Consider the following 17,434-nt stretch of genomic DNA (forward strand, 5'->3'; position numbering starts at 1 on the left):
TCCATCTTAGCTTTAATTTAGGTGTCATCATGTGATCATTACCACACCCCATCTACGCCCTTCTTCCCCCCAAACTGACTTGCATGTGCTACATTCTATTGGCCACACCTCTTTTGCTCATAATAGAACATGTGACTGAATAACTGGGATGGGAAGGAATTATTGGTTTACCATAACCAACGGCAACGAGAAACATGTTTTCATTTATAGGTATATACTGTTTTATCTGCATTATTATGCATTTTCAGAATTTGTTTTCTATGCCTCCAGCAAACCTAAAAAGAAGGCTTATATTTTTGTGGCAGACACACAAAGAATTTAGAACTATGCACAGCCTGCGAATACATTTCACAAGACAGAACTATTTGATTCATAAAATTTGATTGAGCATCGGTGCCAGAAGCTAATTGTCGCCAATCATTCCAGAAATTGGTGCGGTTTCTGACTTGTATTGTGGATCTTTTGTCCTCTACCCAAAATTCCAGCTAATAAAACATTTAATTTGAACGGACTAGGGAGCAAATATGCAAATTGAGTCATAAATCTGCAGACACTTGGTAATGCTAGATTTATTAAAATAAAAAACAAATGAAATTAATTGTTCGCAATGATTCAGTCAATCTATATATATAAAAGGCAACTACCACTGACTCATCACAAAATCTCTTGAACCATAAGGACTAGAAACTTGAAATTTGGACAGTAGCTTGCTGACGTACTGTAGATACCCACTAAAAATAGATTTTTCAAAATTACACCCACAAAGGGGTTAAAAGGGGTGAGATAATTCCCCTCTCACAGAGGAGAGTTAAGACACCCCACCCAGCCGAGGCTATAAAGAATGCATAGTGCCAGCGATACCAAGTCGCAGAGTGTGTGTGTGGGGGGGGAGGGGGGGGGGGGGGCACAATGCTCTGTATCTGGACTTCCTTGCAGTGGCAGTTGCAGAGCAGTCCCGTATCTAAATAGGGGAGCCACATCAACTGCACACTGTCAAACATCGCTGAGTGTGGCTCCCCAATTTGAATAGTGGACTGCTCTAAAACTGCCACTGGCAAGGAAGTGCAGCCTTATGGTTCCGAAGATTTTGTGATGAGTCAGTGCTATTTCCCTTTTATATATACTGTATATAGATTTCAGATATAAGTACGTAACCAACCTATTTCCAGTCAGGAAAGGATAGTGTCTCAGTTATTAGAGGTTAACCTGTCACTTGAACAAAACATTGCCGAACCTCTCAGAGAACAATAGGAGGAAACAAAAATATTTTGACTCTTTAATGTATTAAAGGATAGCTTGATAATCAGCAACTGCTTATCTGCTGTGTAAAGGGTACCGACAGCTCTCCCAGTGACCTTAAGTGTTGTGCGAAAATCTTTACCTTTTTACCTTAAAAGAAGAAGCCCTAAGGAGGGGTTAGGTAGTCCCTGCTAGTTGGCATGCCGACTGTCAGGATTCTAAAAGGGCGGGATGTAGGGGGTGGTATTGTGACTGGCGGTCTCCTGACCGCCGGTCACATAACTACATCCCCTAAGGAGAGCGAGAAGCTAAACAAGGAAACCTAGGGTTCTTTGGTACAGAGTCAGCCTATCCCTGCAAACCTTACAATATACAGCGGGCAGAGCTTGGCCTGTTGTCCCAGCATTTACAGCACTGAGCAGGGCAGCATCAGAGGCGGGACGGGGTAGAGAAGGAGGCGGATTATTCTCCTCAGCACCAGCCTTTTGAGAGCATCAAGCTGGGGAGGGCCCGTCCGGAGGTGCAGCCTGCTAAATATTGGCAGCGGTGGGCGGAGCATGTCCTGTTGTAAGTCTAATCAGTCTCCCAGGAAGTCCTTCAAAATTAAAGTTCTACGCATGGAAATACTTGAAATTCCGTAGCGAAGCAAGGGTATTCAGCTAGTATAGAATATAATATTCTAGCCATACAAAGCACATTGCAGTATTAAAGGTGTTATTAGTAATTGGCTTGATATTACCTGTGTAGCTCCAAATTAATGCCCTGATCTATAATGAGACTGTTTAAATGATTATTGGAAAATGCAGTCAGAAGAGGGCATCCATTACTAGACTAACAGGACCATTGGGCTACAAGGGATCAGGCTGCATTGGCCCAATACAAAACACCTGGATGTTATTCAGTTCAGCCACCCAAGTGCATGCTATGGGAGAGGACAGTCGTGACAGAAAACTCCTCAATGTTATTCAAGCTCTGATTTCAAACTCATAGACCATTCACAATCAGGTTTGAATTATTCAGGGGAGACAGAAACAGGGGAGCGCCACCAGCCCGTGCCTCATTATACAATGCACGGAAGCCACCATTGTAAATATGCAGCTTATGCAGACAAACAGCTTTCATGTCCTGAGGGACAGTAATGACATAATTTCACTTCTGTGATTGCAATTATATAATCACTTGCCCCCTAGAAGCCTTTGTAAGCACTTATAATGTCAACATCATATTGACATGAGAATGTCACCATGATCATAATGTTGATGTTGACATTCACCATGTAGACAGTGATGAAATGTCGACAGGTTAGAATGTCGGCATATTGTTGCTGGTGGAGCAGTGGTCACTTACCTGCTCCCAATGGCTGTAGCGGCTCCAGTCTGGCTTCTTGGTCCTGGTGATCATATGAACATCACATACCTACCTCCAGCATTCCGGCGGCTAATTCCGCACTCTCCCTAACCCTATTCCCTACCCCTAACCCAATGGAACCTAACCTGCCCTCCCCCTTCCTCACAACCAAACCCTAACCCACCTGCAGCCTAGCCCCAATGTCGACATACTTTCAGTGTCGACATTTCACCTGTCGACATACCAAGAATGATGACACATTGCCTTTTGATCTTTTAACAATGTTGATATCATACCTATCGACATTGCCATTGGGGATATTTTTATTATACGCCACTTATGTACTGTTAGTACATTTTTGAATGTAAGTTCTTGTGGTCTATATAATCACACTTACCTGGAATAGAATTACGAAAGCCAGTCGCACAGCGAGGACTGTCCAGTACTGTTTGGAAAAATCATACGGATTTAGGGACCATGGAGGCTCACGGTAATCTTTATATCTATGGAGAAAGAGAATCAAAGTGAGCTTAGGCATTTAGAAGGTTATAAGGTGCAATTACAGTATGAATGAATTCCCACTTCAGAAATCAGTAGGGATGAGTGACTATTTGCAGCCAAGTCTCTTCTTCTCACTGGGAATCATCCACTTCGTCACTCTGAGCTTCAGATACAGATGGTGAGAGTTTATGTGAGAAAATGTTGAAGCATAGATAGTACATGATGGTGAGAAACTAGTCTACTATAGTATACTGTATATTGGCTCCACCTCCCATTATAACATACAAACTGTTGCACTTCTTAATGGCTAATTCCTCCCGTAACAAAAGGTGCATTCACACAAAAATGGGCGCATGATGTCATAAAATGGCACTGGTATTGGTAGACACACTAGACAGCAGTCTTACTATTCTCCTGGTGTTCAGTCCTGGAGAAGAGTATAAATGGGATTCTTGTAGGGGCCCACTGGCGTTTCTATAATGGGTGCAGTGTGTGCAGTGCACATGGGCCCCTGAGTCCACGGGGGCCCACACCACACACACTGCACCCATTTCTCCTATACTTACTTTTCCGGAGTCCATCGCTGACCGTGTGTGGGCCCCCTTCTCTCCCGTAGCCGTCGTGCCGCTGCTAGCGCACTGAACGCTAGAGACTCTTGCACAGTGCCAGAGTCTACAGCGCATGCGCAGGACTCCAAAAAATGGCGCGGGGGCCCACACACGGAGCCTGCACACGGGTCCCCTCCTCTCTAGAGACGCACCTGTATGGGCCATAATATTAATATTGCATAGTAGTAGTAGTAGTAGTAGTAGTAATAATAATAATAATTATAATTATAATAATAATAACAACAATAATGTTATTTATATAGTGCTTTTCTCCTAATAGGACTCAAAGTGCTGTACATTTGCTTTATCAGCACAAAATACAAAACAAGCTTAACAATGGATATTAGTGATATGCTGAGTAATCCAGAAAGTCTTGAGTCTATGTATAAAGGTTTCTAGAATAGAGGCTTCTTGAACTGTGTGGGAAAAGAGTTCCATAGAGTTAGAGCCACAATGCTGAAAGCTGGACCCCCAGCTGAATTCAGGGAGATTCTAGGTACTGTTAATAGTCCTTCATCTACAGAGCGCAGCAATCGAGTGGGACAGTATGGAATCAGAAGCTGTTTCAAGTAGCTTGGGACCTGGTCATGTAGGGCTTTGAAAGTCAGTAAGCCATCTTGAAAACGATTCGCCATTACAGGTAGCCAGTGAAGGGAATAGAGAATCAGGGCTGTCTTTTTGTATGGGCTTAATGGGCAGTTGCCCAAGGGCACTCAGAGAATAAGGGCCCTAGGCTGATAGCTGAGGGTCCCCTTTTTTCAGGGGTACCAGATTTTTTTTATAATCGGCCCTGGGGAACCGGAGATATCCAACTTCAATGCAGTGGTCCCCATCCAATCCTGTTAATTGATTTTCCCAGCCAGATATCTTGGATTCTGTCTAACTACAGTTTATCTGCAGGTATCCGCCAAAAGCTGGAACTCTCCCCTTTTAGTGGACACTGGTAGCTTGTCTCTATTATGCCCAGAACCCGAGAGATCAGCCTTTCACCAGCTGGTCCCTGCTCCAGCTCTACATGCCTGGTATGCAGTTTTATATTTTTATTGGTGGATTGCTCTTTCCCTTGAACTCTGATCCCCAAGTCCTCAGTACCTCCTGAAAGGTGGGACTCTCGTTTTTTTATCACATTGAAAGCTAATAAATCTATTTCCAGGAACTGGAGATATCTGCAGTCAAGCAAGCTACCCTACCACTGGAAAATGATGAATATTAAGCCCACTCCACTATCAACCCTTCACCTGCGTAGTAAACACCCCTACCACCCACAAAGTCATTTACTGGGACCACTTTATTCAGCACAATGAACCCTTCTACAGTTTAAAGTATTGTACCAGGGCCACTTCATTCAGCCCAATGCCCCCTTCTACAGTTTAGTGTTCTACCTCGCGTCCCATTTCCCACCATCTGTGCAGTAAAGGAGTAATTAGCAGAAATTACTGTTTCAGGTCCTACATGCTGAGCAGAAGATAGAACACGCTGATAGTACCCCCCCACCCCACTGCTGGAGGATGTGTAAGGGCCCCAGTGCATTTCTTGGCCCAGAGGCCCACACTGCTGTTAATACGGCTCTGTAGAGAATGGGTTTTAGGTGGCTTGAATGGGGCTGGTTGATTAATAGCCTGGCAGCTGCATTTTGTACCATCTGCAAGTGGTGCAATTCTTTTACTGGGAGACCAAGATAGAGGCCATTGCAGTAGTCTAGGCGTGATGATACAAATGAATGAATGACTTTAGGCAGATCTTCTGAGGAAATTAAGTGCTTGATTTGGCTACTGTATGTTCCTCAGATGAAAGAATGAGAATTTGATTGTGGAAATTGATATATATATATATATATATATATATATATATATATATATATAGTGGCAGGAGAGGTACTTTGCCACCTGGAAGCTACTTACAGGATCCTGTGGGTAGGTGGGAAGTGTGGATGGACCGGGTTCCCATCCATTTGGCCCAGACCAGGTCTTATAGGCTCCTTAGCCCAAGAAGCTGCTTCATCAGCCAGCACCTGGGTGCTGGGTTTAAAGCAGAGTCTCTCCCATGAGTCAGGGCTCCTGAAGGCAATTAGTGTCCAGGTGATAGGGACAGTGGGATCCGGAGGGCTGGGCCACTAGTGTCAGGATGCCGGGACCTGAAGGGTTCCTTATTAAATAATAGGGAGTGAGGCAGGGCCTAACCTCCCTGGTTGTTTATACTAAAGACAGTGATCTTTGTTTTATGTATATCTTTGTTTTTGAGCTACCTGAATGAAAGGTATTTGTTGTTTTTGCACAAGCCTGGAGTCGGTCGTTGGTGGATTTTTGTAGTAGAGCACATTCTAGCAGGTCTCCTGTTACAATATATATATATATATATACACACACACACACACACACACACACACACACACACACACACACACACACAGTATGTTGCCCAAACGTAGTGTACAAAGTACAGTAATAAACAGTGGAATGTAAGAGTTCTCCACCTGGTGGTACTAAGTGGTACTGTAGAATTTTTTATTTTTTTTTAACAATACTTTGTTAGTCTGATTTGATTTAAGTGTATTCCAGGCGATTATAATCCTTCCTAAATACGGCACTGGGGATGGTAAAAGATCTATAGCAATTTGATTTAAGTGCTTTATGAGACTAATAAAAATTTCCAATGACAGCATGATTATACCTAAAACAATGCAACCACCACATGACAATACAATCCAGGGAAATGATGAATGCACTGTACAGGTATGACCATAAAGCCAATCTTAGCTGCCCATCAATGCCTACTAGCAGTAACATTAAAACAGTGCCTCCATTGTTTATAAGTGTATGTGTACATCACATAACCCAAATGTTTATCTACACAACTCCTCACCTTATGGTACTTTATAAAGTATTAACAAAGCATTTATATAGACAAAAAAGACATTCCTGTAAAAATAAAATGCCATGGCTGTTATAAGGTGAATTAAATACAAAATGCAAAAAGAAAGCTAGCTTGAACGTAAATGCCAATTTGGTTTGGAAGCTTAAACAAGCGGGACAGTTCTTGTCTAAACTAGATGTCAGTCATTCCAAGTATGAGGTGCACCAGGTAGGGGCAATTATCCATCTCAATAAACATGACAGCTGCTAATAAACTTTAAGGATATTTCAGACAGTTGTGTTCAAGCAGTCAGCTAATGTCTAGAACAGCCCTCCCTGGCATGGAAATTACTTTTTTGTATCCCATATTCTACAAGTGTACTTAAGAAAATGTATTGCACAAATGATTTGATTTTTTTTCTTTTACATTTCATTTAAATGTTGCCAAAATAGTTCGCGTCAAATAAATCAAAGAACAGATTAACATCACAGACAGACACTGTGAACAGGATGCCAAAGAAGGAGATGAAAAATATATGTATCATCGGCTGGATAGAAACGATAAAGTGCAGGAGGAGAATTTTCAAAGGATAAATTAATTTTTAAATAAGGAGTTTTAAAAATGAATTTTCCACACCAGCTGACTAGTTTGGTGGCGGCACTGGATTTCCCATTGCTTCCATACAAGAAGCACAAATGGGAAGGTCCTCCTGACGCAAATGACAGGAAAGTTGCTGAAGGGTACTATTCTTTTGCATTGCTTTCTGAGGATGAAATTAAAGAGAAAGTAAAAATGTTCTTTTCACTTAGAGGGGTATTCTATTAGCCGCGGTAAATTACTACTGCTAATGGTAAATCCACTGCTAATGGATCCCCTGGGATCTATCCAATTTTAGCCCTGACTGCCAGCAATTATCGGATATGTTTGCACGTGAAGCAGAATCTCCAATAACCATTCCTATCATCTCCATTTTTCCTCGATAACACGAGTCCAGTAACTTATAACTGATCTTATGTGTTATCACATGAAAATGGGCAATTTACTGCACAGTTATAATGGTCAGTAACTGGATAGCCCAATAATACCATCGGCCTAAAATAGCGATATTAGCCCATGCAGTAAATTACCACTGGCAATAGGATACCCCCTTACTGTTATTGTAGGCTAATTCTGATGATGGGTTTGATGTAGGCTAATTCTGATGATATTAGCCCATGCAGTAAATTACCACTGGCAATAGGATCCCCCCTTACTGTTATTGTAGGCTAATTCTGATGATGGGTTTAAAACCACCAATTTGAATTATGCTTTTTTTGTGATGATTTACCATAATTTGCGAATTTTTGTCTACGTTTTCTTTCCATATGGAATAATTGGGCTTACTGCCTATAAATGGTTGCTCTCAATATAAATTTGATGCACAACTCAAAATGTTTGGATTTTGCCAAGAGCTTGTGCCCTTCAAAGTACATGCCCACTCTTCACCAGAGTTTAAGACATCATCGGACACTAATACCCTTTCACACCGCACAAATAACCCAGTATTGACATGGCATATTGCCGGGTCAACACGGGTCGGCGTGCAGTGTGAAAGGGGCATAGCCGAAATCCCGGGTCGCCTGACCCGGCAATTCAACCCGGGAATAAAGCAGTTATACCCGGGTTGAATACCGGGTCAGTGGCTGCGTAAACGGCCTCCCGGGTCAATGCGTCCCGGGACCCGTTTACTACAGCAGGGAGAGGCGGAGCGGAGATGATCTCACCTCCCAGCGCCGCCTCCACCTCCCCCGCCCACTGCTATGGCAACCCGCCCGGCATATTGCCGGCTTGGGGAAGCCTGCAGCAGCTGCCAATGCTGGATCCCACCCGGTAAGGACCCGTTTCCAATTCCCGGGTGGAATCCGGCATTGGCGGTGTCAAAGAGGTGTAGGTAAGATGCTTGTATGGGGCGCTCTTCTTTCAGCTCTTTCTGGCAAGCACACCCCACACAAGAAAGTGTAAGGTCGTTCTGGGTCATTAACAACCACTGGGCCCTGGCCAATGGATGATCAGGTTCTGCTCAGTTCTCTTGGGAGATAACGCAGCACAGCAAAAATGTGTCTATGGGGTAATATTACTAAAGTGTGGGTTTGCAAAACTGGAGGTATCGGGGGTCATTCCGAGTTGTTTGCTTGTTGCCGATTTTCGCTATGCTGCGATTTGTTGCAAATTGCGCATGCGCAAGGCACGCAGGGCGCATGCGCTTAGTTGTTTAACACAAAACTTAGCAGTTTTGCTGTGGCTTCTGCGGCGCTTTTCAGTTTGGTAAATGATTGACAGGAAAGGGGTGTTTCTGGGCGGCAACTCAGCGTTTTCCCGGCATTTGCAAAAAAACGCAGGCGTGTCAGGGAAAAACGCGGGAGTGTCTGGAGAAACGGGGGAGTGGTTGGCCGAATGCAGGGCGTATTTGTGACGTCAAACCAGGAACAAAACTGACTGAGCTGATCGCAATCTGTGAGTAGGTCCGGAGCTACTCAGAAACTGCTAAGAATTATTTAGTTGCAGTTCTGCTAATTTTTTCGTACGCTATTCTGCTAAGCTAAGATACACTCCCAGAGGACGGCGGCCTAGCGTGTGCATTGCTGCTAAAAGCAGCTAGCGAGCGAACAACTCGGAATGACCCCCTTCGTCCATAGCAAGGATTAAAAAAAAAAAAAAGAAAAACCAATGAGACACCAAAAGATTAATAATAAATAAATAAAACAAATGTGTGATATTATCGGCATACACTTATTATAATGTCTAACAGACAGCAGCTCCAAATAAGGGGTTACTGTGACCCCTCAATATAGTATACAAATAAGAAAAACATGAAGTGCTGTTTGGTAATCTGACACATTTAATCTTATACATAAAACATATAAACACAGATCACACAGCCAGTGTTACAATCTCATTAAAACACGATTGTTATAAACAATCTTGTTCCTATAAATTCAACCACAAAATACTCCTAAAGAGAACCAATAATTCTCATTAAAATACAGTAGTACTACTGTATAAATATAGCTCACAGCAGTGGCGGAACTAGCGAGCGGTGGGCCCAGGTGCGACAAAATGCTTTGCCTCCCCGCCCCCCAATCCCATCCAAGTCCACCCCCTCACCCCTGGAGAGGATCTGGTGAGGGGGACCTGCTCAGGGCCAGAGAAATGGATGCCTAGCAACAGTGCCGTAACTAGACATTTTAGCACTGTATGCAAGAAACGGCATCGGAGCCCCACCCCTGCATGCAAAACAGGGGCAGTGCGCGCCGTAGGTGCGCGCAAAAATACATAGGGGTGAGGCTTCATGGGGAAGGGGTGTGGCCACAAAATAATACCAATTCCTAAAACGGTGCACAGTAGTCTCCATTATTCAAATTACGCTGCACAGTAGCACCACTACACCAGGTAGAGACCCTTTTACACCTTACGGTGGACAGATTCCCCTTTTTACACATTATAGCAGACAGCGTCCCCTTTTTACACATTACGGCAGACAGCATCCCCTTTTTACACATAAAGGCAGACAGCGTCCCCCTTTTTACACATAACGGCAGACAGCATCCCCCTTTTTACACATAACGGCAGACAGCGTCCCCTTTTTACACATAGCGGCAGACAGCGTCCCCTTTTTACACATAACGGCAGACAGCGTCCCCTTTTTACACATTAAGGCCGACAGCGTCCCCCTTTTACACATAACGGCAGACAGCGTGCCCTTTTTACACATTGCGGCAGACAGTGTACCCTTTTTATACTTTACGGCAGACAGCGTGCCCTTTTTACACATAACGGCAGACAGCGTCCCCTTTTTACACATTAAGGCAGACAGTGTCCCCTTTTTACACATAACGGCAGGCAGATTCCCACTTTTTACACATTAAGGCAGACAGTCCCCTTTTTTTGCACATTAAGAAAGAAAGAAAGAAAGAAAGAAAGAAAGAAAGAATTATACTTACTCTCTCCGCTGGCTCAGGCTCCTCGGTGCAGCTTCTGGCAGAGATCACGATTCCCGGGCAGGAGAGAAGGAGGAGGAGGGAGGTGGAGGAGGGAGCCGCAGCAGCGCTGCGTTATTGGTGGAGGCGCTGCTGCTGCTGTCCCAGTCCTTCACCATAGGCTGTTCTCCGCCGCTGTGAATGCTGGGATGCGCTTCACAGCGGCGGAAGACAGCCTATAGTGAAGCAGAGGGACAGCAGCAGCAGCGCCTCAACCAATGAAACAGCACTGCTGCAGCTCCCTCCTCCACCTCCCTCCTCCTCCTTCCCCTCGTGTCCGCTGCGCTCCTCTCCTCTCCGGGTGGCTGTGTGCTGCAGGCAGCGGTTGCCCGCAGCACACAGCGGCATGTAATGAGTCAGTTTGACTCATTACATGCTTTGGGCCCCTGGACAGAGGCGGGCCCCAGTGCAACGCACTGGTTGCACTGGCAGTAGTTCCGCCTCTGGCTCACAGGACAGTTAAATTAATGAGATCAGAAAGTGATATCCACTTGTGAGTTAGTAGAACACAATTACAATTTTGTTACTATTTCTTATATTTCATATAATTCCAGCTTGGGGGGTCATTCCGAGTTGATTGCTCGCTGCCGTTTTTTGCAGCGCAGCAATCAGTTGAAAAAACTTCAAATCTGCGCATGCGTATGCACCGCAATGCGCACGTGCGACGTACGGGTACAACAAGCATCGTAGTTTTGCACAGGTTCTAGCGACGCTTTCAGTCGCACTGTTGGACGCAAGAAGATTGACAGGAAGTGGGAGTTTCTGGGTGTCAACTGACTGTTTTCTGGGAGTGTTTGGAAAAACGCAGGTGTGGCCGGGCGTTTGCTGGGCGGGTATCTGATGTCATTGCCGTGTCACTCGTCGCAGCAATCATCACACAGAATAAGTAACTACAGGGCTGATCTTGTTTTGCACAAAATCTGTTTGCAGGCACTCTGCTGCACAGGTGTTTGCACTCCTGCAAAGTGAAAATACACTCCCCCGTGGGCGGCGACTATGCGTCTGCATGGCTGCTAAAAACTGCTAGCGAGAGATCAACTAGGAATGACCCCCTTGATTCATTGTTATTGCACAAACTTTAGCAGCAATGTTCAGTTCAGTTCAAATTAAGCAAAAAAAGTGTGCAACACAGCTGATGCTTATTTTAGGGTTGTTTAGTATAGATTTTTCCGATATTCTGCTGAAGATATTAGCAACACGCAAACGTTAGTTAGTTTAGCCATAACTCGAAAGGACAGTTCTAGTAAGGTCTTACTAAAGAGGAAACTCCTCCCAACAGTCAAACAATAACTTCTTAAAGCTGCTAGCCTGCAGTATCCCTGCTTCTGGTGAATCCTAGTATGCAGTTTAAAGGTATACAGCACAAGTCATTCAGCTATGAGTAGCTTACTATTGTATATTGATAATCGATAAGGCTCTTATGAAGCCAAATGAGAATACACCCCAACCTCTCCTTCTTAACGCGTTTCTCCACCTACTGCCACTCTCAGCAGCTTCATAGAAGATTAAATGGCGTCTCCTTCTCCCGTTTTAGAAGCCTGGCAAAAGATACTTCCACCTTCGACATTTGTGCGTTCCAAGTTTCCATTTGGGTTTCTTGGCATATGCCCATGCGCAGAGCGGTTCCCAAGTTCTGCTGTGATCAATATTGACGAGGCAAAGCGCGACAGTCAGGCACATGCGCACATCAGCTTATTCCAGACTTGGTTATCATTATATTCTCTTGGCCATATAGGAGCTTAAATAGATTATCCGGAGACTTATGTCTAGAATTGTTGTCCATAGCAACCAATCAAATTGTAGCTATCATTTTCTAGAAAGAATAAAATAAATGTTAACCCGTATCTGATTGGTTGCTATGGACAACACCTACACTGTGTCACGAACGTAAGGGAACAGTGGCACTGCCTTTATTGCATTTGCCGGTTTTGTTGATTTGAAGCTTTATTGTACAATTAACAAAGTCTGAGAGGCCAAAAAAATTACTAAGTGAAAGGCTCAGAGCTGGTGATAAATTAATAGGGTGTAGTATAATAGATCTACAGAAAATAGATAGTCAATAGGTCGACCCAACATGGTCGACATGGAAAAGGTCTACTATGTCTAAGGTCAACCGGTACAAAAGATCAACATGAAAATGGCCGACACACATTTTTTCCTATTTTTTTTAACCTAAATTTGTTGATTTCGCCGTCTGTGACCACGATTAGTGGAAATGTAGACCCTCACAGGCTCACTAAACTTGCCACACTTCGGCCACAGGTTACTATTCCCAATCATAGTCCATGTTGATGGTAAATGAAGCAAAAGTTGAGAAAATGAAGAAAAAAAACCGTGTGTTGACCATTTGTGTGTCGACCTCTGTCATGTCGACCTTTTGAAACCTTTCAATATTTTGTAGACAAAGGAAAATAGTTCGGGTTTAAAGGCGCTGCGTCCGTGAGTGAGTAACTATGCAAATCAGCAGCCACCTAATGGAGAGATAGCCGATCTCTCCAATCACCAACAGAATAGAAAACTGATTAGGTGGCACTTAATAATGCATATAGTATGTGAATTAAATTATATTTAAAAATAATATTTAATAAACAATACAGACAATACAGTCACAAATAACATGAAATAGTAATAAAAATCCGAATACTAAAAAATTTGCTGCTTAATCTAAAAATGAGTCACTGATAGAAGTTGATAGTATACCTATAAAGGTATGAAGGTTCTGGAATTCAAACCACAAAATGTTTGTGGCATTGCAGCGTAAGCCAAATGTGAAATGCTAAATAACATATATGGGTATAATTACCGGTTTATGAAACGGACGGAAACTCTCAGTTCTCAGGCAGTCAGTCTCAACGCCCGTATAGTCCCACTTGGTTACTGGTTATGCTTTAATTGGTATTCTAATATCATTCACATTGTAACAGTGCCCAAAATAAGGAGGTTACTGTGTTGTGACAAATGGCAAATGCAGATGGACGTCTCTGTAGTGTGGGTGTGATGATGTATGTTAGTTCTTCTGTATTCAGACAGTCATCGCCATACAGTGTTCCGATCGAGTGATTACAAGCGCACACCCTCTACACATCTGGGCCAGTCCAAACCTGTTGACACGCCTACTCAGTACTCTACCAGGAAAGTCCTCACCTTGTCCAGTACCTTCCACTGCCACTACAAATGCTGTAACCTATACACTTTGCAAAATTCAGCATCACTAAAGTAGATTTTGAGCTGCATCTGATACATTAGTTTCTCTGTTAATGGCATTTGACAGCTATGTTAGAATAACTGACCTTTAACTATAGAAAAATATGTGGACTACAGTAGTAGTAGTAGTAGTAGTAGAAGTAATGATGCTGTTTTACAGATGCTTGCTTTTATTTTATACTTACAGTTTAAGTTTAAGATGTTACTAAGGAGAGCTAAGCTAAATGAAATATAACTTTTGTGCTATCTGCGCAAATTTAGACAGTGTGATTTAGCAGCATATACACTTTATGGAAAAAAATCACCAATTTTCAAAAATACAAGAGCATAGCAAATAAGAAAAATGTACAATTGCGCTTACACTGTTAGTATGAATACACGGGTTGCTGGTAGAGGCTCTTTAAATCAATCGAATAGAAGAGGGAGTGGACCGTAGTCCTTGTCATTCAAAGTGAATTCAATCCCTTAATGTACTGTACTAGAAAAGAGAAGAAGCAATAGTGCAAAAAACACGAAATACTGATGAACGTTCTTTAATGGTCAGAATTTTGCACTCACAAACGTAGGCATTTTGAAGGCATGTCACACAACACTGGTCCACGATTATAAAGCGATTGTTGGATCCAGTAATTCTTTCATAAATGAAGCCAAAGTGTGAGAAACAAAAAATAAATAAAAATAATGCAATAGTGCAAACACCTGTAGGCAAGGTAGCTATTTAATTAGCACTAAATGCACTCACAAACATAGAAAAGTAGGAAGCTTATAGTAAAACACTGGTATATGGAGTCACATACTGTATACTCATCAGACGATCAGTCTCTCATAGGTCCCATAGAGTTCCGGATACTCAAAGTTCCCATGGAAGGCTCCAATTCCAGTAAGTTTGAAGAATAGCCACAGCTACTATAAGCTTCCTACTTTTCTATGTTTGTGAGTGCATTTAGTGCTAATTAAATAGCTACCTTGCCTACAGGTGTTTGCACTATTGCATTATTTTTTTTTTTTTTTTGTTTCTCACACTTTGGCTTCATTTATGAAAGAATTACTGGATCCAACAATAGCTTTATAATCGTGGACCAGTGTTGTGTGACATGCCTTCAAAATGCCTACGTTTGTGAGTGCAAAATTCTTACCATTAAAAAACATTCATCAGTATTTCGTGTTTTTTGCACTATTGCTTCTTCTCTTTTTTAGTACAGTACATTAAGGGATTGAATTCACTTTGAATGACAAGGACTACGGTCCACTCTCTCTTCTATTCGATTGATTTAAAGGGCCTCTACCAGCAACCCGTGTATTCATACTAACAGTGTAAGCGCAATTGTACATTTTTCTTATTTGTTATGTTAAGGAAAGCTAAGCTGTCAAATTGCAGCAACAGTGTGTTTCTCAGGTTCAACAGGTGATTTCAGGCAGAAACCTTATTTCAAGCAGTTATTCCAGTAAATTGGTGTTCCCAGCATTTTGATTTTAATTAGGCAAAGTCATTTTTGTCTGGAATTAACCTGTAATGGTAAATAAATGCTACTTAATAATTGGGTTATTTTGCCTTTATGGAACCACATACCAGCCTGACCTTCATGAAAATCCCACTTTCAGTCCATAGAAAATGACTGTTAACATTATATTATTTGGGAGTTACCTTAAAATGAAATGTGCTCAACACTGAGAAGTGACTCTGAGCCATACTTTTTCAACAGATGGTTTTAATAGTGTGTCTTATTTGCTTTATCCTGGAGGAATTGAGTCAGATGTATTATTGTACTGCTACTTTAATTAAAGTAGGTGTAGAAGACTGGTCACGTGCTTCGCAAAAACAGGCGGTGTCCCATGGAACAATTTAGACTTGAATAATTATAGAAGTATATGCATATTCCATCACTTCAAACTTAATTAAAATAATAGATGTGTCAGCCACACACTGTATTACCTGGAGTTACTTGAAATCCTATAAAAGTGGATTAGATAACAAATGTTTGGGCTTCCCCTTTATTTTATTGTAGTCAAGACTTAAAGGGGATTATCTGCCTCTGTAAATTAGGTATACAGTATACTGCTCACCTTAGGAGACAATGGATGCTTGAGTCCTGCTTATTAGAAGTGCGGTATGTGCAGCTTACACCCCTTTTACACCAAAATCCCGGATCTGACCCATGATTTGGAACATGGTTCCGAGCCGGGTCAGACCCGGGACTCCTCCATTTATACCGCAGTGCCGATACGGGATATTCCCGGATCGGCACCGTTTACACTGCACCCGGGTGCAGTGTCTTGAGGGCCGGCACTTAGAGATGATGTCATCTCCAAGCGCCGGGAAACACTGCAGACCGGTGCTCCAGAGCGTTTCGCTGGTGGCAAGCCCAGCAATCTGGAAGCTGATGTGCTGCCCCCAGCCTCCGGCGCTTCCAGGCACCAGACATGGCGCTGCTGTCTGCATAGACAGCATGTGCCATGTCCCCAGCCGCTGCATGGCAACCAGCACGGCGCTGCTGTCTACACAGACAGCGTGCGCCGTGACCCCCAACCTCCCGACCACCTGCTAGACACTGCGGTATTGGCCATGCTGTAAATGGGTGCCGGGTCCGCTGACCCGGCTTACCCATTTAAACCGCCTACCTTCACGGAACTTACCTGTGTCCAACCCTGCGTACAAGCGGGAAAGTGGACCTGGGGTTTAGGAGAAGGACCCTTTTACATCGCCTGCAGTCCCGGGATTTTGCGCGTGCATGCAAAATCCCGAGATATTTCAGGCGGTGTAAAAGGGGTATTAGTATACACAGAAGCAGAAACGAACTGGGGCCTGCGGCACGCACACGCTTGTCAAGGGACTGGAGCCTGCAGCATGCACGCGCTTGTCAAGGGGGCATGACCACAGCTGAGAGGAAGTGTCATAAGTCATGGAGGCCTGGCCTAGTGGCACGTCTCCAGCTATCTGAATACCCAGCCACTGGTAAGGGCGGGTGACTTAACAAGCGGAGATGTGCAAGGCTGCTCTGATTAGCCACCTAGCTCTCTGTGTGCCCGGACTGGCCCATTCATTCATCGGCCCTTGTGCCATTTGCCAGATGGCCAGTCCGGCCCTGCACAGAAGACAATGCCAGGGTGCATACAGTATATCGAAAAGACCCGGTTGAAAATGTATGTGCATAATGATATTAACAGCTGATTCATAACCATGGGGTTATCATAGTTCACAATCTAAAATGATGTCTCACCATAAACCTGAACAAGAATAGTCAGAGCATATAATAGAAGACACTTTGCATTACTCCCAGTACCTCTTTTGAATGAAAATCATTTGCACAAGTACAGTATATACAACAGATACAGAGGACGCTGACCTGCTGACAAAGGTGCATGTTCATCAGTATTTTAAATTCTACCAAAAACAGAGGTTTTCTGGGGATACCCACAACAATTTAGCATCCCCAGGATTTATGAAGGGTTGGCTGTAGCAGAAATCAACATTTCGATTTGAAAAGCATAGGTTTCTACGGGGGCTGCTAAATCATTACATTTACCAAGCTCCGGAATGTGAAGCATTTTGGAGCTTGTCTCCGGTAGCTAATGCCCTCTTCATAAGGCATTAGCCTATGCTAGCCTATGGTCTACTGCACAAAGGCCCAAATGTATTAAGGTTTAACAAGAGATAACGTGAAGACG

At 43.3% G+C, this 17,434-nt stretch overlaps 1 protein-coding gene across 1 annotated transcript in view; it reads right to left on the reverse strand.

Moving 5' to 3' along the window:
- Window positions 1-17,434, reverse strand: part of ANO2 (anoctamin 2) — a 498,883-nt gene that overhangs the window by 11,547 nt on the left and 469,902 nt on the right. Inside the window, exon 24 of the mRNA XM_063928499.1 lies at window positions 2,984-3,089. Coding sequence (XP_063784569.1) covers window positions 2,984-3,089 — 106 coding nt within the window. The remainder of the gene's footprint in view (window positions 1-2,983; window positions 3,090-17,434) is intronic.

This window comes from Pseudophryne corroboree, chromosome 6 (assembly GCF_028390025.1).
Source record: "Pseudophryne corroboree isolate aPseCor3 chromosome 6, aPseCor3.hap2, whole genome shotgun sequence".
NCBI lineage: Eukaryota > Metazoa > Chordata > Amphibia > Anura > Myobatrachidae > Pseudophryne > Pseudophryne corroboree.